This window comes from Ranitomeya imitator, chromosome 2 (assembly GCF_032444005.1).
Source record: "Ranitomeya imitator isolate aRanImi1 chromosome 2, aRanImi1.pri, whole genome shotgun sequence".
Lineage (NCBI taxonomy): Eukaryota > Metazoa > Chordata > Amphibia > Anura > Dendrobatidae > Ranitomeya > Ranitomeya imitator.
This window is the reverse complement of record NC_091283.1, coordinates 458,647,174-458,668,355: the sequence shown is the minus strand read 5'-3', so window position 1 is coordinate 458,668,355 and position 21,182 is coordinate 458,647,174. Positions and strand designations below refer to the sequence as shown.

The following is a 21,182-nucleotide window of genomic DNA, read 5'->3' as shown; positions in this document are numbered from 1 at the left end:
AAAACAGCCGACATCAGATTTTAGTGGTTTCATGAGAATGCATGTGTGACCTTCTCTCTACCACTCTCTCTATCAGTAGGTGGAAATACTGAACATGTGCTAACTTACAATAACTATATCTTTTGTGTCTTCATCCGTATCATGTTCCCCCTTCGCCTGCGATGTGGTATCTTCCAGCCCAGTCCCATGTATGCGGTCAGAACACGATGCCCTGATGGGAGGGGAGGCATTCTGTCTGGATGATGGGCTTGGCGTGTGCCCTCCATAACTATGCCTTTGCTCTTTCTTGATGACATTTCGATGGGTTTGTTGAAATTTTTGGGTGTCTGAGAGGTCAAGTGGTTTGTCTGGAGCTTCTTCTTGTTCCTCAGCTCTCATCTCGACTTCGGCCCGCTTGGACTCTTTCTCTTCCCAATCTTGCGCCCCCTCTTGGCTATTTATATGCTTGCTGTTTCTCAAGTGTGCACTTAAAACCTGTATCAGGGACATCTCCTTGTCTTCTTGAATTTCCCTTCGTAGACATTTTGGGACGTCTCCTCTTGAATTCGGCATCTTAAGCCCTTGGCTTTGCTTGGTTAGTAAGTAGTGAAGTTTCTCTCTTTGGGTTGCTTGGTTTATTCTGTTCTTCAGTCCTTGCTCTCTGACATATAGCATGGCTCCTTGTAGCTCAGCCATTGCCACCTTTTCTTCCCAATTATCCTCAGATCGTCTCCTCTCTAAAGGAGTCTCCCGATGTTTGTCTGAGAAAATATAAGCAGCCCCCTCACTCTGCAACCCGTGGCCACGTTGTGCCAGATGTTTCTGGATGTAGTGTTGTTTCAAGAGGGTGAATTGTTCTTCTGAGAGTACATGTTTTAAAGGTTCAAGAGGGAAATGGGGTCCACACGGTTCAATCGGGGGCTCCTTAGTAGGTCTACAATGGGATAAACAAGATGCAGTCATCATGAATGAACATATAAAAAATCTAATTCTATGGGATCCAGCATTAAAAAGGTATTCAATAGCTACAAATCGAGGACTATCAGCTATCATGCAATGGGAATTTTACAACAGCTGGAGAGCAGACAATTTTACTACAGAGGCTGTCCTTCATACACTGCATTATATAGTACAAGCAACCAACCGATCATGGCTTATTAAAGTCCTATAAGGTGAATAACAATATATAAAGCCTAAAAAAGCATATTCATTGTCATTAGTGTAACACCCATAAAAGTCTGATTTATCAAAATCAAAACCTTTTTAACCCATAATGTAAACGGTGTAAAGAAAACAAAAAATCAAAACTCAAAAATTGCCATTTTTCTTTCAATAAACCTCTGCCAAAATTTGTAATAGCAAAAAAAAAAAATCATACAGCTGAGTGATAAAGTGTTGGCCCCTTCCTGATTTACTATTTTGTTGCATGTTTGTCACACTTAAGGGTATGTGCACACGATGCAGATTTAGTGCAGAACTGCAGCAGATTTTTCTGCAGCAGAAACGCTGCAGAACTGCACTGTGATCACAGTACAATGTAAATCAATGTGAAAAAAAAAAGCTGTGCACATGGTGCAGAAAAATCTGCGCAGAAACGCTGCAGTTTTCAAAGAAGTGCCTGTCACTTCTTTTGTGCAGTTCTGCAGCGTTTCTGCACCCCTCCATAATAGAAATCTGCAGGTGCGTTTTTCATGCGTTTTTGATGCGTTTTTCATGCGTTTTTCATGCGTTTTTCATGCGTTTTTTGTGCAGATTTGTGCTCAAAAAACGCATCAAAAACGCATCAAAAACGCACCTGCAGATTCTGCCAGGAGATGCAGATTTAGTGCAGAACTGCAGCAGATTTTTCTGCACTAAATCTGCATCGTGTGCACATACCCTTAATGTTTCAGATCACCAAACAAGTTTAAATATTAGAGAAAGATAACACAAGTAAACACAAAATGCAGTTTTTAAATGAAAGTCTTTATTATTAAGGAAAAAAGAAATCCAAACCTACAGGGTCCTGTGTGAAAAAGTGATTGAGCCCCCAAAAACTAATAATTGATTGGGCCACCATTAGCAGCAACAACTGCAATCAAGCATTTGCGATAACTGGCAATGAGTCTTTTACAATGCCCTGGAGGAATTTTGGCCCTCTCATCTTTGCAGAATTGTTGTAATTTCGCCACATTGGAGGGTTTCTGAACATGAACCACCTTTTTAAGGTCAGGCCACAGCATCTCAATCAGATTAAGATCGGGACTTTGACTAGGCCACTCCAAAGTCTTAATTTTGTTTTTCTTAAGCCATTGAGAGGTGGACTTGCTGGTGTGTTTTGGATCATTGTCCTGCTGCATAACCCAAGTGTGCTTCAGCTTGAGGTCATGAACAGATAGATGGACATTCTCCTTTAGGATTTTTTTGGTAGACGGCAGAATTTATGGTTCCATTTACCTCAGCATGTCGTCCAGGTCATGAAGCAGCAAAACAGCCCCAGATCATCACAATACTACCATCATATTTTACTGCTGGTATGATGTTTCTTTTCTAAAATGCTGTTTTACTTCTACGCCAGATTTAATGGGACATACACCTTCCAAAAAGTTAACCTTTTGTTTTGTCAGTCCACAGAGTGTTTTCCCAAAAGTCTTGGGAATCATCAAGATGTTTTCTGTCAAAACTGATATGAGCCTTTATGTTCTTATTGCTCAGCAGTGGTTTTCGTCTTGGAACTCTGCTATGCAGGCCATTTTTGCCCAGTGTCTTTCTTATGATGGCGTTGATGGAGCCATAAACACTGACTTTAACTGATGCACTTGTGACCTCTTGGATAAGTCGTCACTGCGATCTTGGGGTAATTTTGAACAGCTACTCGTGGGAAGGTTCTCTACTTTTCCATGTTTTCACAATTTGTGGATGATGGCTCTCACTGTGGTTCACTGGAATCCCAAAACTTGACAAATTGCTTTATAACCTTTCCCAGACTGATAGATCGCAATTACGTTGTTTCTCATTTGTTCCAGAATTTCTTTGTTTCACAGCATGATATTAATAATCTTTTGGTCTACTTCACTTTGTTAGGCAGGTCCTTTTTAAGTGATTTCTTGATTGAGAACAGGTGTGGCAGTAATCACGTCGGGGTGTGGCTAGGGAATTTGAACTCAGCTTTCCAAAGATGTGATAAACCACTGTTAATTTGTGTTTTAAGGAAGTGGGGCAATCACTTTTTCACACAGGGACCTGTAGGTTTGGATTTCTTTTTCCCTTACTAAGGCTAGTTTCACACTAGCGTTTACCTGATCTGCGGCAGGCTGCAGACTTCCTCCGTGAAGCCCCGCCCTCCACCGCACCTCCACTGCTAGCTCCGCCTACATCTGCATGCGGCCTGCGTACCTATATTTAACATTAGGTACGCAGGTCGTGCGGCTGTATGCGGATTGTGCCGCATGCGTCGTTTTTACTTCCAGTCACATGGCCGCTTGCTCCCAACATTGGGGAATAGAATAGTCACATAAAGAGACTCCAGACTGAGACTTCTACCCTAAGGCTGGACAACCACTTTAACACTCCACATAGCCATGTAATGCCATCCTATATATATTCACACATGCCAATATATAAAGCAGATGACTCACAATTCATGATTTGGACTGCGTTTATGGATGTGTGATTGTGGCACATTGGGTCCGCTCTTGGCTCCTGGCCTCATTACAGCAATGGTCCCGTGGAGCTGGTTGGATATTCTTTGCTGGTTCTGTGTGCTCAGGAAAAGTTTCTGCACCCCAGATATATTCTAGAGAATAACATACAGTGAAAGTAAATCGGTGTCACAACTGAGACTAGATAATCAAATTAGAAAAGAATTTCCCTTAAAACAAAAGTTTGTAATTCACCATTTTTGACACACTCAGATATTCCGGACAGGAGATCATATACAAAAAAGCCAACTTGGCCCAAGCTATCACTAGGACTAGCAGAGGGACAAGAAGTATCATGAAAGTTGAATCTTGTCCTTTTGCTATCAATCACAATAAGGCACTGCCAGAGTTGTTTGGCAGCGGCTTACTCCCCTGTACCCATCAAGCACACATGCATGCTTGACTGAGTGGAGCATGCTAGTGTATGGTGATGTCAGATAAGCTTTTCGGAAAGGCACCATCAAATACATAGTGCATAGCCTGTCACAACTGAAGAGGGCACCACTGACCCCGATGGTTGGGCACACTGATTCATTGATTGGACAGAGTTATTTGGGCAATGGCATTTGTTCCTCCTGGCCAAAGAGAAAATGGTAATATATAAAAAAAAGTATTATTACGGATTAGTAGTGGTCAAACATATTGTACCATATCAGCCTGGCGAGCGTCGTTATCCAGCCCCTGCAGATGCTTCACTGCTGGCGACAGTCTTAGGATGGCGGCACACGTTTCTGACATAGCAATAGAGAATCAAAGTGTTATGTCGGCATCAAATCGGTTTTCAATTCACACAAATGTCCTTTGTGGTGTTGGTAACAAATCAAGAGACGGAAGGACCAGACATTTTAACAGGCTCGATCCTTGTCCCCCGAGAAGATAAGAAGCAGTGACAGAATGGCAGCCGCTTATCTCCATACCGTAGCAGATAGATATCACAAGTGCAGTGTCTGACCTTCAGGCGCTTGGCGTTCAGGGATAATTTCTGGCGTCTCCCTGTCTTTGATTGTCTTTTCACTGCTGTTTTTCTGATTTGCGGTGGAGAATCCAGGCTGCTGGGCCTCGGGGGTGACACTCTTTTCAGGGGTTTGACTCCTGGACCTGCTCCTGTCGCTAAAAATATTAGAACAATACAATATTTTATTTCTGTTTTTGTAGGATATATTTTATGCAGGTTATATTGTCATTTTGTATGTTTCATTTTTCTGATGTAAAAAATTATAATTGATTGCAAATTGTGGTATCACGGCCAATAATGTGCAAAACTTTATAATCTGAGCTGGGACTTCTGTGCCACTCTGTTGGATTTTCATTGCCTTTTGAAGATGGTTCACAAGTTTTTTCCCCACTTAAGTAAGTACTTTCGTTGTGTTATTGCCAAAAGTTTCCATGACTTGTGACAACGCCATTGAGCCCTTGCTTAAAAGATAGATATACTACAGGTGGGGATGTTAATACATGGAGTGAAGGGGTGGCAGTAGCACCTGGGACCCGAAAAAAAAAAAAAAGCGTCCCTTATGTAAAATAAGAAGACACCAGCAGCATAAATGGCAGATAGCTGGGGTGTGTGTGTTTGTACAAATATTATATTGGGGCAAGGTTAAGCTTCGGGACCAAGTTGGGCACCACCTATATGACAGTTATGGTGTGGATCTGTGATACTGTAATACCCCATTACAACTATGTAATGTAAGTAGGTGGCACTTTCCCCGTTGGTATATCAGACACTTTTCAGAAGTTGTTATTTTTTACATAGAAGCACTACAGGCTTGGTGGTTGCAGTCACTAACTGTTATATTATAAGCACAGTTAGTGGTTAAATTCACACTCAAATGGATGATCAATAGTAGAGCTTTCTACAGCCCTATTCCATTGGCCAGAGGACTGTGTGCCACAATGCAAATGTAATACATGGGTCTTGTGTTCAAGACGATAGACAGCTTGTACCTAAACTAACAGTGTTGCTTTGGATATAAAGGAGTCTGCGAGCTACTGTAAGAAGATGGACATACTTGCCACAATCCCCCATGAAGAACTTGTGTATTGTTCTATTGTATAATGTGAACAGTAATATGCATTAATAGTGTTGGTATGATGTTCTGCCCAACAGTAGAGAGGGTTAATGGTTGGGATTAGCCCAAAGTTGGAAGCAGTGGCGCTGCTATCATGAGGCAAGTTGAATACTTTGCCTCAAGCGGCGGTGCATTCCTAAAGACAGGGGGCGGCAGAGCAGCAGTCAGAAGTTAGAACACGTGGTGCCAAATCTCCCTGCAATCCCTGCTCTGACACTTGCTGACAGTGCAGACAGTGTCACAAACAAGCTAACGTGCGGCGTGCCTGGGAGGTGACTATTACCACCCGGCCCGGGCTGAGGTGCGGAGGCGGTGCCCTGTCTCCTGACCTGCTGGCTGCTGTGCTGGGACTCGGAGCAGTAACCGGCAGCAGTAAGTAAAGTAACTATAAAAACATCATTCGTCCCCCCACCCATGCTGCTGCCGCACAGCAAGTCTGTCACGGTTCATAGCCTCCCTCTATCAGATTGTCAGACTCCGAAGTAGATTCAAGGAGCGAGTGCCTCGTGTCAATGGAGAGACTTGATTAACTGAATTTCTTAAAGCAGTGGAAGGAAAGAGTTTAATTACAATGGGCAGCCGTGAAAGTAATGAATTTTAGATGTTATCTCAACTCAGCAAAGATTTTATAAACTTTCCACTTCTTGGAGCGGAGCCGTGTGTGTATGAGGTGTATGGATCGGAGCCGCGTGTGTATGAGGTGTATGGAGCAGAGCTGAATGTATAGGAGGTGTACGGAGCGGAGCCGCGTGTGTATGAAGTGTACGGAGTGGAGCCGCGTGTCTATGAGATGTACGGAGCGGAACCGCATGTGTATGAGGTGTACGAAGCAGAGCCGGGTGTGTATGAGGTGTACGGAGCAGAGCCGGGTGTGTATGAGGTATATGGAGCGGGGCTGGGTGTGTATTCAGTGTAAGGAGTGGAGCTGCATGTGTATGAGGTGTACGGAGCGGAGCCGGATGTCTATGAGGTGTATGGAGCGGAGCCAGGTGTGTATGAGATGTATGGAGCAGAGCTGGGTGTGTGCGAGGTGTATGGAGTGGAGCTGTGTGAGTACGGAGTGGAGCCATGTGTGCAAGGTGTATGGAGCACAGCCGCGTGTGTAGGAGTAACTATGTGTGGCCATTATACAGTATGGAGCATCATGTGGGCCCATTATACAGTATGGAGCATCATGTGTGGCCATTATACAGTATGGAGCATCATGTGTGGCCATTATACAGTATGGAGCATCATGTGGGCCCATTATACAGTATGGAGCATCTTGTGTGACCATTATACAGTATGGAGCATCATGTGTGGCCATTATACAGTATGGAGCACTGTGTGGCCATTATACAGTATGGAGCATCATGTGTGGCCATTATACAGTATGGAGCATCATTTGCGGCCATTATACAGTATAGAGCATCATGTGTGGCCATTATACAGTATGGAGCATCATGTGTGGCCATTATACAGTATGGAGCATCATGTGTGGCCATTATACAGTATGGAGCACTGTGTGGCCATTATACAGTATGCAGCATCATGTGTGGCCATTATACAGTATGGAGCATCATTTGCGGCCATTATACAGTATGGAGCATCATGTGTGGCCATTATACAATATGGAGCATCATGTGTGGCCATTATACAGTATGGAGCACTGTGTGGCCATTATACAGTATGGAGCATCATTTGCGGCCATTATACAGTATAGAGCATCATGTGTGGCCATTATACAGTATGGAGCATCATGTGTGGCCATTATACAGTATGGAGCATCATGTGTGGCCATTATACAGTATGGAGCACTGTGTGGCCATTATACAGTATGCAGCATCATGTGTGGCCATTATACAGTATGGAGCATCATTTGCGGCCATTATACAGTATGGAGCATCATGTGTGGCCATTATACAATATGGAGCATCATGTGTGGCCATTATACAGTATGGAGCACTGTGTGGCCATTATACAGTATGCAGCATCATGTGGGGCTCATTATACTGTATGAAGCAATATATGGGGGTCATTATTCTGTATGGAGCAATATATGGGGGTCATTATTCTGTAAGGAGCGCTGTGGTGCTCAGAATACTGTATGGAGGACTATACTGTCTGATTTATGACCTATGACCTATTGTAGAATGTACAATAGTTATCACTCATGTAATGTATGGGGGGACTGTATATGAGATAGGAGCCCTATGGGGGACTGTACTGTATATGTGTTTGGGGGGGGGGCGCCGTTTTGAAGTTCGCCTCAGGCAGCAGTGTGGCTAGGTTCACCCCTGGTTGGAAGAGCTAAGGTGAAGGGACAGAGACCATTTCCTGTCAGCATGTCAGATAGGGCCCAGTGTGTGCCTGAAGTAGACCTCAGGTCTGGACAGTAAGAAGCACCGCATGACGTGAGTAAAGTGAGGAGAGACGAAGACGGTGGTTAGCGTTAACCAGGATAGAGAGAAAAGTAAAACCGACAGGAGGACAGAGTGATCAAACTGAGATGGGTCTTAGGAAAGGACACCTAGAGTTTATAACTCAGAGATGTAACGGGCCTAGTAGGTGTCCGAATGTTCAGAAGATGGCTTCCGTCATGTGCAGTGCACGCCTCTGAACCCGGGAAGCGTACACCTGGCTTCAGAGTCGCTTTGACGGGTACACATGCGCTAGATTTGCATGAGTGGAAATTATGTTAACACACCCACAGGGGCGTGATAAGATGGAAAGAGGGCTGACTAATCTGGGGCAACTAACGCCCCATTGACTAGGCAAAGCCCTCATTAGCATAGCAGACGGGGACATTATAATATTTATCTGAATTACATTATGATAATGTGTGCAAACTGTAAAGCGCTGCGGAATATGTTAGCGCTATATAAAAAAAGATTATTATTATTATTATACAGGGCTGGTTAGGCAAAGAGTTTTATCATACATACAGTAGGTGCATGCTGCTGGGCTGGAGGGCATGGGGAACCAGACAGGTTCCCTTTAACAGCTCTTTTATAGACTAGTATTACAGTAGCCTCCTCTAGTGGCAGTAGTTAATATTGCAGGCATTCATTTAACTGTATACAGATAGAAAAAAACTATAGTGGAAAGACAGTTACTTATCGTGACATTGGCAAAGGGTAATCAGGTTTACTCCCACCCTCCTTTCCAAAAAATGGTGAAATAATATATCTACCTAGTTATTATAGAAAATGTATTTGTTGCTAAAAAACAAAGTGATTACACTGGAAACAAACGTTGACCCATTACAGACTGGTGGAACCTGTTCTACATAACCAGCACACATCCTTGCTTCTTATTATATGCTAACATATGGATGTAGTCCAGGGAATTTCCCACAAAGGCAGAGCTATGTGCAGAGCAGCTAGCGCTGTTGGATGAAGACAGAGGCGTAAAGCACCGCAACAGAGCAGATGACCCTCAATGATCCCTCCCATCCGTCCTGTCCAGTAATGGGCCCCTAGATCTCATTCACAAAAGACAGCCCACAGAGGGGAACTAAATAGCAAAAAAAGGGATGTGGTGCAGTGACAGCTGATGCTAATGTGTCATTTTGGACTTTGCAGTGCCACCTGGGAATTGTAGATTTGCAACAGATAGAGCACGCATTTAAAGCTCATCTGCCATTTAGATGGCTTTTTGGAATAAACCCATGCATTATATGAAGATTTACACTAATTCATGCCATTATATATTTGGCATTTTTTACTTTTTTCCCCCCTGTACAAGTTCTTTATAATTTTGACGTGTCTTTGCGCGAGTGTGTGGAGACCAGTTGCTATGATGTCTTCCATACCCAGCACACAGAGAAATATTCCTGCTCCCCTGTCTCCATATAGAACATGCTGAGAAGCAGCTGCAGCATGGAGAATGTTATACACCAGCACTGAGCAGTGTAGATCTGAATCCAGGACTGGGGATAAAACGCTTACATAGCTGAACTGGAGCGGGTGCAGAGAAGAGCGACCAAGGTTATTAGAGGACTGGGGGGTCTGCAATACCAAGATAGGTTATTACACTTGGGGCTATTTAGTTTGGAAAAACGAAGACTAAGGGGTGATCTTATTTTAATGTATAAATATATGAGGGCACAGTACAAAGACCTGTCTGTGATGATCTTTTTAATCATAGACCTGAGACAGGGACAAGGGGGCATCCTTTACGTCTGGAGGAAAGAAGGTTTAGGCATAATAACAGATGCGGATTCTTTACTGTAAGAGCCGTGAGACTATGGAACTCTCTGCCGTATGATACTGTAATGAGTGATTCATTACTTAAATTTAAGAGGGGACTGGATGCCTTTCTTGAAAAGTATAATGTTACAGGGTATATATACTAGATTCCTTGATAGGGCGTTGATCCAGGGAACTAGTCTGATTGCCGTATGTGGAGTCGGGAAGGAATTTTTTTCCCCAATGTTGAGCGTACTGTTTGCCACATGGTTTTTTTTTGCCTTCCTCTGGATCAACATGTTAGGGCATGTTAGGTTAGGCTATGGGTTGAACTAGATGGACTTAAAGTCTTTCTTCAACCTTAATAACTATGTTACTATGAATGGCCTATGTGTCAGTGTCTCTTTGGTAGACTTTAGTAGACAGCTATAATCTGATCCCTCATTAAGGCTAGAAGTCTGTATTGTTTTGACAGATTTTAGCACTTTTTCAGAGTGAATAATGAAGTTCAAAAGCTAGGAAGTTGGGAGATGGAGAAGTGGCTCATAAGTGGAGAAAGACGTATATCTCTGATAAGTTATATCAAACAGTTTCTTATATTCGTTTGTGCAATGTTTATGCATAGTTTGTTGAAATTACAGTCACCATGAACAGTCCGTAAGATGATGTTATACCTGGAGTTCATTTCCACACATTTGGCTTTTCTCAGCTCGTCCAGCAGAGTCTTGTTCTCTTCCTTCAGCAAATTTATTTCATTGGCTGCAAAGGGAAAAGACTTTCTTAAGATTAAATCTAAATCCGGTGATTGCACTTTCACACAAAGGTGCACTAATCCCAAAACTACGCATATTATTTTAAGCAGAACACTAAGGTTTGGATGTGAACTTCTACTGTATCATTTTCTCCTTCAGACATCCATATACAATGTTACGCATGCACAAAACACTACCAGGTATTATAACAACGAAAACAGGAGACAGTGACTATGCATATCTCTGAAGCCTAGTTGACCCTAAATGACACTAAATGAAACATAGTTGCAAATAATGGCTGCTTGTGCACGCATTGGCCACGCATGTGGTTTGAAAAGAAAAGTAAGCTGCTGCCAGACACATCTGGAGTACAGATGCTGGCACTGAAAGGGTCACCTTTCACTGGCATCATCTGTACTCCAAATTAGTACATTCTGATATTAATGCAGGCACACAGACTGGGGGAAAGTTTCATAACTTTCAATGCTGGACAAAATTATATGAGAAATTAAAAAGTTTAGTTACTCTTAAACTGGCTAAGTGTTGCAGTGCCCAATATACTCACTTAGAGAGGAGATCTGCTGAAGATTGTGGAAGTGACAGTTTTCATATTCTTGTTGCTTCTTCTTTGCTAGTTCTTGTGTCACTGTGCACCGATCACACAAACCAGCTCTCAGCCTGAATGATCAAACATGAACATGTGAAATCTGGTGTATATGTCTTTATTATTTATATAAAGGTATAAAGCTGCCTCTCGCAAAATTAGAATATCATCAAAAAGTTAATATATTTCAGTTCTTCAAAGCTAAGCTCATATATTATATAGAATTATTACAAACAGAGTGATCTATTTCAAATGTTTATTTCTGTTAATGTTGATTATTATGGACTCTATATAAAATGAGTTTCACTTTTTGTATTGAAGAACTGAAATAACTTAACTTTTTGATGATATTCTAATTTTATGAGAAGCACTTGTATATGCGAAGAGTATAGAAGAGAAGCAACCTGAACAGCAAGCAGGTCCAACATTTGGGGAACTGATGAGTGTGTATGAATAGCAAACTCACCTGTTCTCAAGCACCTTAATATTTTCATTCAGAACTTTGTGCTGTTCTCTTAGTAGATGGTTCTTAGAAAATAGCTCCTCAATCCTTTGTGCATCTCTAAAATTGAATAGTGAATATAGTTAGGTAGAGAGAGAGAGAGAGAGAGAGAGAAAACAACCAGCACTCCTAATGTGAACACGTGCAAGCTGCAAACTGCAATATAGATAAAAAAGGACACAGCAGCACATGTACATGAATCTAGGCCATGTGAAAACACAGACAAATATTCAATATGAATTCTACTTCTCAAAAATATTTTTTTCACAAATTTATCAAAAACATTTTTTTTCATAAAACTTACAGTAATAGATGAAATGAAGATTCTTAGCGCATAAATTGGCCAATTCATGTGTGCCCATCAACCATGGCAAGGTGATCTCCTTCTGATGGGTCCTACTCCACCATACATGTCACCCTTGGGCCAAATATATATATATATATATATATATATATATATATATATATATATATATATATATAATATATAGTACAGACCAAAAGTTTGGACACACCTTCTCATTTAAAGATTTCTCTGTACTTTCATGACTATGAAAATTGTACATTCACACTGAAGGCATCAAAACTATGAATTAACACATGTGGAATTATATACTTAACAAAAAAGTGTGAAACAACTGAAAATATGTCTTATATTCTAGGTTCTTCAAAGTAGCCACCTTTTGCTTTGTTGACTGCTTTGCACATTCTTGGCATTCTCTTAATGAGCTTCAAGAGGTAGTCACCAGGAATGGTCTTCCAACAATCTTGAAGGAGTTCCCAGAGATGCTTAGCACTTGTTGGCCCTTTTGCCGTCACTCTGCGGTCCAGCTCACCCCAAACCATCTCGATTGGGTTCAGGTCTGGTAACGGTGGAGGCCAGGTCATCTGGGGATACACCCCATCACTCTCCTTCTTGGTCAAATAGCCCTTACACAGCCTGGAGGTGTGTTTGGGGTCATTGTCCTGTTGAAAAATAAATGATGGTCCAACTAAATGCAAACCGGATAGAATAGCATGCCGCTGCAAGATGCTCTGGTAGCCATGCTGGTTCAGTATGCCTTCAATTTTGAATAAATTCCCAACAGTGACACCAGCAAAGCACCCCCACACCATCACACTTCCTCCTCCATGTTTCACGGTGGGAATCAGGCATGTAGAGTCCATCCGTTCACCTTTTCTGCGTCGCACAAAGACACGGTGGTTGGAACCAAAGATCTCAAATTTGGACTCATCAGACCAAAGCACAGATTTCCACTGGTCTAATGTCCATTCCTTGTGTTCTTTAGCCCAAACAAGTCTCTTCTGCTTGTTGCCTGTCCTTAGCAGTGGTTACTTAGCAGATATTTTACCATGAAGGCCTGCTGCACAAAGTCTCCTCTTAACAGTTGTTGTAGAGATGTGTCTGGTGCTAGAACTCTGTGTGGCATTGACCTGGTCTCAAATCTGAGCTGCTGTTAACCTGCGATTTCTGAGGCTGGTAACTCGGATAAACTTATCCTCAGAAGCAGAGGTGACTCTTGGTCTTCCTTTCCTGGGGCGGTTCTCATGTGAGCCAGTTTCTTTGTAGCGCTTGATGGTTTTTTGTCACGGCGCCACCTGCCTCCGCGCCTGCCGCTCTCTCTGCGCGCCAACATACTTAACCGTCCCGGTGCACTCAAGTGGTGTGTGCGCGCGCCTTCCGGTCTCTTCTCGTGACTCGCCGCCAGTCCCTGGATCACGTCGGGTGCGCGTGTGCGCCTCTCACTGCGCACGCGCACTTCCTCTCTCTGGTCTGCAGATGCTCCATTCCTTCACTCTATGATTCTGGAGGATCTTGACCCGGAAGTTCTGTAGCACTCGGTCTATTTAAGGTAACTCCTTCCTCTGCTCCATGCCTGATTGTCATTTGTCCTCATTTGACCCAGGTCCCTCTGTACCTTGCTCGGTCCTGTGTTTCCACCATACCCCGCCTGTCCTGTGTTTCCGCCATACCCTGCCTGTCCTGTGTTTCCGCCATAACCTGCCTGCCCTGTGTTTCCGCCATACCCTGCCTGTCCTCTGTTTTCACCATATCCAGTCTGTCCTGGGCGTCCGCCATATCCTGCCTATTCTTAAGGTACCTTCACACATAACGATTTCGTTGCAACGTCACGCTTTTTGTGACGTAGCAACGATCCCGCTAACGATATCTTTATGTGTGACAGTGACCAACGATCAGGCCCCTGCTGGGAGATCGTTGGTCATGGGGAATGATCAGGACCTTTTTTTGGTCGCTGATCACCCGCTGTCATCGCTGGATCGGCGCTTAGTAACCCGATATTTACCCTGGTTACCATTGTAGAAGTAAAAAAAAAAACACTACATACTTACATTCCGATATCTGTCACGTCCCCCGCCGTCAGCTTCCCTGCGCTGACTGTCAGTGCCGGCCGTGAAGCGGAGCACAGCGGTGACGTCACCGCTCTGCTTTACGGCCGGTGCTCACACAGTGCAGGGAAGCTGACGCCGGGGGACGTGACAGACATCGGAATGTAAGTATGTAGTGTTTTTTTTTTTACTTTTACAATGGTAACCAGGGTAAATATCGGGTTACTAAGCGCAGCCCTGCACCTAGTAACCCTATGTTTACCCTGGTTACCCGGGGACTTCAGCATCGTTGAAGACAGTTTCAACAATGCCGAAGTTGTTCCCCTGATCGTTGGTCGCTGGAGAGAGCTGTCTGTGTGACAGCTCCCCAGCGACCACACAACGACTTACCAACGATCACGGCCAGGTCGTATCGCTGGTCGTGATCGTTGGTAAATCGTTTAGTGTAACGGTACCTTTAGTCTCAGTCATTGCCAATCTGTCCTGTGTCTCTGTTCTGCGTCTTTTCCGCTCCTACTTCCTGTCCCCGGGTATCAGTTTCTGTGGCAATAGTCTCCCTCGGGCCTGCCCCTAACATTCCCTGTATTGGGGCTGGTCCACCAGGCCAGCTCACCCTTGGTAGGTTCATTATTGTGGTTCTGCGGGTTCATTTTAGGAGTTCCAAAAGATCTGACATTTTTGCCACTGCACTTGGGGACACTTTCAAAGTTTTCGCAATTTTTCAGACTGACTGACCTCCATTTCTTAAAGTAATGATGGCCACTCGTTTTTCTTTACTTAGCTGCTTTTTTCTTGCCATAATACAAATTCTAACAGTCTATTCAGTAGGACTATCAGCTGTGTACCCACCAGACTTCTGCTCAACACAACTGATGGTCCCAACCCCATTTATAAGGTAAGAAATCCCACTTATTAAACCCGACTGGGCACACCTGTGAAGTGAAAATTATTCCCGCTGACTACCTGTTCAAGCTCACCAAGAGAATGCCAAGAGTGTGAATGTACAATTTTCATAGTCATACAGTGCCTACAAGTAGTATTCAACCCCCTGCAGATTTAGCAGGTTTACACATTTGGAATTAACTTGGCATTGTGACATTTGGACTGTAGATCAGCCTGGAAGTGTGAAATGCACTGCAGCAAAAAATAATGTTATTTCTTTGTTTATTTTTTTTTTAAATTGTGAAAAGTCTTTTCAGAGGGTCATTTATTATTCAACCCCTCAACCCACCAGAATTCTGTTTGGTTCCCCTAAAGTATTAAGAAGTAGTTCAGGCACAAAGAACAATGAGCTTCACATGTTTGGATTAATTATCTCTTTTTCCAGCCTTTTCTGACTATTTAAGACCCTCCCCAAACTTGTGAACAGCACTCATACATGGTCAACATGGGAAAGACAAAGGAGCATTCCAAGGCCATCAGAGACAAGATCGTGGAGGGTCACAAGGCTGGCAAGGGGTACAAAACCCTTTCCAAGGAGTTGGGCCTACCTGTCTCCACTGTTGGGAGCATCATCTGGAAGTGGAAGGCTTATGGAACTACTGTTAGCCTTCCACGGCCTGGACAGCCTTTTAAAGTTTCCTCCCGTGCCGAGGCCAGGCTTGTCCGAAGAGTCAAGGCTAACCCAAGGACAACAAGGAAGGAGCTCCAGGAAGATCTCATGGCAGTGGGGACATTGGTTTCAGTCAATACCATAAGTAACGTACTCCACCGCAATGGTCTCCGTTCCAGACAAGCCCGTAAGGTACCTTTACTTTCAAAGCGTCATGTCAAGGCTCGTCTACAGTTTGCTCATGATCACTTGGAGGACTCTGAGACTGACTGGTTCAAGGTTCTCTGGTCTGATCAAGATCTTTGGTGCCAACCACACACGTGACGTTTGGAGACTGGATGGCACTGCATACGACCCCAAGAATACCATCCCTACAGTCAAACATGGTGGTGGCAGCATCATGCTGTGGGGCTGTTTCTCAGCCAAGGGGCCTGGCCATCTGGTCTGCATCCATGGGAAGATGGATAGCACGGCCTACCTGGAGATTTTGGCCAAGAACCTCCGCTCCTCTATCAAGGATCTTAAGATGGGTCGTCATTTCATCTTCCAACAAGACAACGACCCAAAGCACACAGCCAAGAAAACCAAGGCCTGGTTCAAGAGGCAAAAAATCAAGGTGTTGCAGTGGCCTAGTCAGTCTCCTGACCTTAACCCAATTGAAAACTTGTGGAAGGAGCTCAAGATTAAAGTCCACATGAGACACCCAAAGAACCTAGATAACTTGGAGAAGATCTGCATGGAGGAGTGGGCCAAGATAACTCCAGAGACCTGTGCCGGTCTGATCAGGTCTTATAAAAGACGATTATTAGCTGTAATTGCAAACAAAGGTTATTCCACAAAATATTAAACCTAGGGGTTGAATAATAATTGACCCACACTTTTATGTTTAAAATTTATAAAAATTTAACTGAGCAACAAAACTTTTTGGTTTGTAAGATTTATGCATGTTAATAAATCCTGCTCTTGTTTGAAGTTTGAAGGCTCTAACTTATTTGCATCTTATTAAACCTGCTAAATCTGCAGGGGGTTGAATACTACTTGTAGGCACTGTATATGCATACACACACACACACACACACACACATATTTTTATGTTCTAAAGAAAAAAGAATATTAATAATAAACTAGGCTGCTGGGTAAATTGTTGTGAATTCTGTGGCTGAGTTCACTTCTGTGGTCACAAGTGGTATTGCAGTCTCTGGGCTTCCTCCCTCAGGTGTTTTGGTGAGCTCGTTGGCTGCCTTGCTATTTAGCTCCACCTGAGTCTGTCTTCCTTGCTCCTTGTCAATGTTCCAGTGTTGGATCTGAGCTACTGCATCTTTCCTTGGGCCTGCTGCTCTGCTAGATAAGTGCTTCTAGTTTGTTTTCTGTTTTTTCTGTCCAGCTTGCTATTAACTTTTGCTGGAAGCTCTGAGAAGCAAAGGGGTGCACCGCCGTGCTGTTAGTTCAGCACGGTGGGTCTTTTTGCCCCTTTGCGTGGTTTTCGTTTTAGGGTTTTTTGTAGACTGCATAGTTCTCTTTGCTATCCTCGCTCTGTCTAGAATATCGGGCCTCACTTTGCTGAATCTATTTCATTCCTACGTTTGTCTTTTCATCTTGCTAACAGTCATTATATGTGGGGGGCTGCCTATTCCTTTGGGGTATTTCTCTGAGGTAAGTCAGGCTTGTATTTCTATCTTCAGGCTAGTCAGCTCCTCAGGCAGTGCCGAGTTGCATAGGTAGTGATAGGCGCAATCCACTGCTGCTTATAGTTGTGTGAGGATAGATCAGGTACTGCAGTCTACAGAGATTCCACGTCTCAGAGCTCGTCCTATTGTTTTTGGTTATTGCCAGATCTCTGTATGTGCGCTGATTACTGCACGCTGTGTTGCCTGATTGCCAGCCATAACAGTACAAGGAGCCATACCAATGATTCCCAATAGAGGGAAAAAAGAAATCCTGACATCATTTTTTTTTCTTAGCTCTGTCTTCAGTCTTTTTTTTCCCCTAGACATTAGAGTGCTTCAGGACACAGCTGTGGACATGGATATTCAGGCTCTGTGCTCCTCAATGGATAATCTCGTTGTAAATGTACAAAAGATTCAAGATACTATTGATCAGAAATCGATGCTAGAACCAAGAATTCCGATTCCTGATTTGTTTTTTGGTGACAGAACTAAGTTCCTGAGCTTCAGAAATAATTGTAAGCTATTTTTGGCCTTGAAACCTCATTTTTCTGGTAATCCTATTCAACAGGTTTTGATTATTATTTCTTTTTTGCGCGGCGACCCACAGGACTGGGCGTTTTCTCTTGCACCAGGAGATTCTGCATTGAGTAATGTTGATGCATTTTTCCAGGCGCTGGGATTGCTTTACGATGAGCCTAATTCAGTGGATCAGGCTGAGAAAAATCTGCTGGCTTTATGCCAGGGTCAGGATGATGTAGAAGTATATTGTCAGAAATTTAGGAAGTGGTCAGTACTCACTCTGTGGAATGAATCTGCACTAGCGGCTTTGTTCAGAAAGGGTCTCTCTGAAGCTCTTAAGGATGTAATGGTGGGATTTCCTATGCCTGCTGGTTTGAATGAGTCTATGTCCTTGGCCATTCAGATCGGTCGTCGCTTGCGCGAGCGTAAATCTGTGCACCATCTGGCGGTATTGTCTGAGAGTAAACCTGAGCCTATGCAGTGCAACAGGACTATGACTAAAGTAGAACGGCAAGAACACAGACGTCTGAACAGACTGTGTTTCTATTGTGGTGATTCTACTCATGCTATTTCTAATTGTCCTAAACGCACTAGGCGGTTCGATAGCTCTGCCGTTATTGGTATTGTACAGTCCAAATTCCTTTTGTCCATTACCTTAATGTGCTCTTTGTCATCGTATTCTGTCATGGCGTTTGTGGATTCAGGCGCTGCCCTGAATCTGATGGATTTGGATTATGCTAAACGTTGTGGATTTTTCTTGGAGCCTTTGCGGTGTCCTATTCCGTTGAGAGGAATTGATGCTACACCTTTGGCCAAGAATAAGCCTCAGTACTGGGCCCAGCTGACCATGTGCATGGCTCCTGCACATCAGGAAGTTATTCGCTTTCTGGTACTGCATAATTTGCATGATGTGGTCGTGTTGGGGTTGCCATGGCTACAAACCCATAATCCAGTATTGGATTGGAACTCTATGTCGGTAACCAGCTGGGGTTGTCAGGGAGTACATGGTGATGTTCCATTTTTGTCTATTTCGTCATCCATTCCTTCTGACATCCCAGAGTTCTTGTCGGACTTTCAGGATGTATTTGAAGAGTCCAAGTCTGATGCCCTACCTCCGCATAGGAATTGTGATTGTGCTATCGATTTGATTCCTGGTAGTAAATTCCCTAAGGGTCGTTTATTTAATTTGGCCGTACCTGAACACACCGCTATGCGCAGTTATGTGAAGGAGTCCCTGGAGAAGGGACATATTCGCCCATCGTCGTCACCATTGGGAGCAGGGTTCTTTTTTGTAGCCAAGAAGGATGGTTCGCTAAGACCGTGTATTGATTACCGCCTTCTTAATAAGATCACTGTTAAGTTTCAGTATCCCTTGCAATTGATTTCTGACTTGTTTGCTCGGATTAAGGGGGCTAGTTGGTTTACTAAGATTGATCTTCGTGGTGCGTATGATCTGGTGAGAATCAGGCAGGGAGATGAATGGAAAACGGCATTTAATACGCCCGAGGGTCATTTTGAGTATCTGGTGATGCCGTTCGGACTTGCCAATGCTCCATCTGTTTTTCAGTCTTTTATGCATGACATTTTCCGTGAGTATCTGGATAAATTCTTGATTGTTTACTTGGATGACATTTTGATCTTCTCAGATGATTGGGAGTCTCATGTGAAGCAAGTCAGAATGGTTTTCCAGGTACTGCGTGCTAATTCCTTGTTCGTGAAGGGATCAAAGTGTCTCTTCGGTGTGCAGAAAGTTTCATTTTTGGGGTTCATCTTTTCCCCTTCTACTATCGAGATGGATCCGGTTAAGGTTCAGGCCATCCAGGATTGGACTCAGCCGACATCTCTAAAAAGTCTGCAGAAATTCCTGGGCTTTGCTAATTTTTATCGTCGCTTCATCTGTAATTTTTCTAGCATTGCCAGACCATTGACCGATTTGACCAAGAAGGGTGCTGATTTGGTTAATTGGTCTTCTGCTGCCGTGGAAGCTTTTCAGGAGTTGAAGCGTCCTTTTTGCTGTGCCCCTGTGTTGTGTCAACCTGATGTTTCTCTTCCGTTCCAGGTCGAGGTTGATGCTTCTGAGATTGGTGCAGGGGCGGTTTTGTCACAGAGAGGTTCTGGTTGCTCAGTGTTCAAACCATGTGCTTTCTTTTCCAGGAAATTTTCTGCTGCTGAGCGTAATTATGATGTGGGCAACCGAGAGTTGCTGGCCATGAAGTGGGCATTCGAGGAGTGGCGTCATTGGCTTGAGGGTGCTAAGCATCGCGTGGTGGTTTTGACTGATCATAAGAACCTTACTTATCTTGAGTCTGCCAAGCGCTTGAATCCTAGACAGGCCCGTTGGTCGTTATTTTTTGCTCGTTTTGATTTTGTGATTTCATACCTTCCGGGCTCTAAAAATGTGAAGGCGGATGCTCTGTCTAGGAGTTTTGTGCCCGACTCTCCGGGGTTATCTGAGCCGGCGAGTATCCTCAAGGAAGGAGTCATTGTGTCTGCCATCTCCCCTGATTTGCGGAGAGTGTTGCAGAAATTTCAGGCTAATAAACCTGATCGTTGTCCGGCCGAGAAACTGTTCGTCCCTGATAGGTGGACTAGTAAAGTTATCTCTGAACTTCATTGTTCGGTGCTGGCCGGTCATCCAGGAATCTTTGGTACCAGGGAGTTGGTTGCTAGATCCTTCTGGTGGCCGTCTCTGTCACGGGATGTGCGTGCTTTTGTGCAGTCCTGTGGAATTTGTGCTAGGGCTAAGCCCTGCTGTTCACGTGTCAGTGGGTTGCTTTTGCCCTTGCCGGTCCCGAAGAGGCCTTGGACACATATTTCGATGGATTTCATTTCTGACCTTCCCGTTTCTCAAAAAATGTCGGTCATTTGGGTGGTCTGTGATCGCTTTTCTAAAATGGTCCATCTGGTGCCCTTGGTTAAATTGCCTTCCTCCTCTGATTTGGTGCCTTTGTTCTTCCAGCATGTGGTTCGTTTACATGGCATTCCTGAGAATATTGTTTCTGACAGAGGTTCCCAGTTTGTCTCGAGGTTCTGGCGAGCCTTTTGTGGTAGGATGGGCATTGACCTATCTTTCTCCTCGGCCTTCCATCCTCAGACTAATGGCCAGACCGAACGAACCAATCAGACCTTGGAAACATATCTGAGATGTTTTGTTTCCGCTGACCAGGATGATTGGGTGTCATTTTTGCCGTTGGCTGAGTTCGCCCTTAATAATCGGGCCAGCTCGGCTACCTTGGTCTCTCCATTTTTCTGCAATTCTGGGTTCCATCCTCGTTTCTCTTCAGGACAGGTTGAGTCTTCGGACTGTCCTGGTGTGGATTCTGTGGTGGACAGGTTGCAG

The 21,182-nt window shown here is 43.9% G+C and overlaps 1 protein-coding gene across 2 annotated transcripts in view; it reads right to left on the bottom strand.

Moving 5' to 3' along the window:
* RBBP8NL (RBBP8 N-terminal like) overlaps positions 1 to 21,182 on the bottom strand; it is a 62,220-nt gene that overhangs the window by 21,593 nt on the left and 19,445 nt on the right. For both annotated transcript variants that reach the window (XM_069751170.1, XM_069751171.1), the window contains exons 4-10: positions 11,720 to 11,815; positions 11,215 to 11,327; positions 10,572 to 10,656; positions 4,612 to 4,769; positions 4,308 to 4,390; positions 3,597 to 3,754; positions 109 to 913 (exon numbers count right to left, since the gene is read on the bottom strand). In XM_069751170.1, the coding sequence (XP_069607271.1) occupies positions 109 to 913; positions 3,597 to 3,754; positions 4,308 to 4,390; positions 4,612 to 4,769; positions 10,572 to 10,656; positions 11,215 to 11,327; positions 11,720 to 11,815 (1,498 nt within the window). The remainder of the gene's footprint in view (positions 1 to 108; positions 914 to 3,596; positions 3,755 to 4,307; positions 4,391 to 4,611; positions 4,770 to 10,571; positions 10,657 to 11,214; positions 11,328 to 11,719; positions 11,816 to 21,182) is intronic.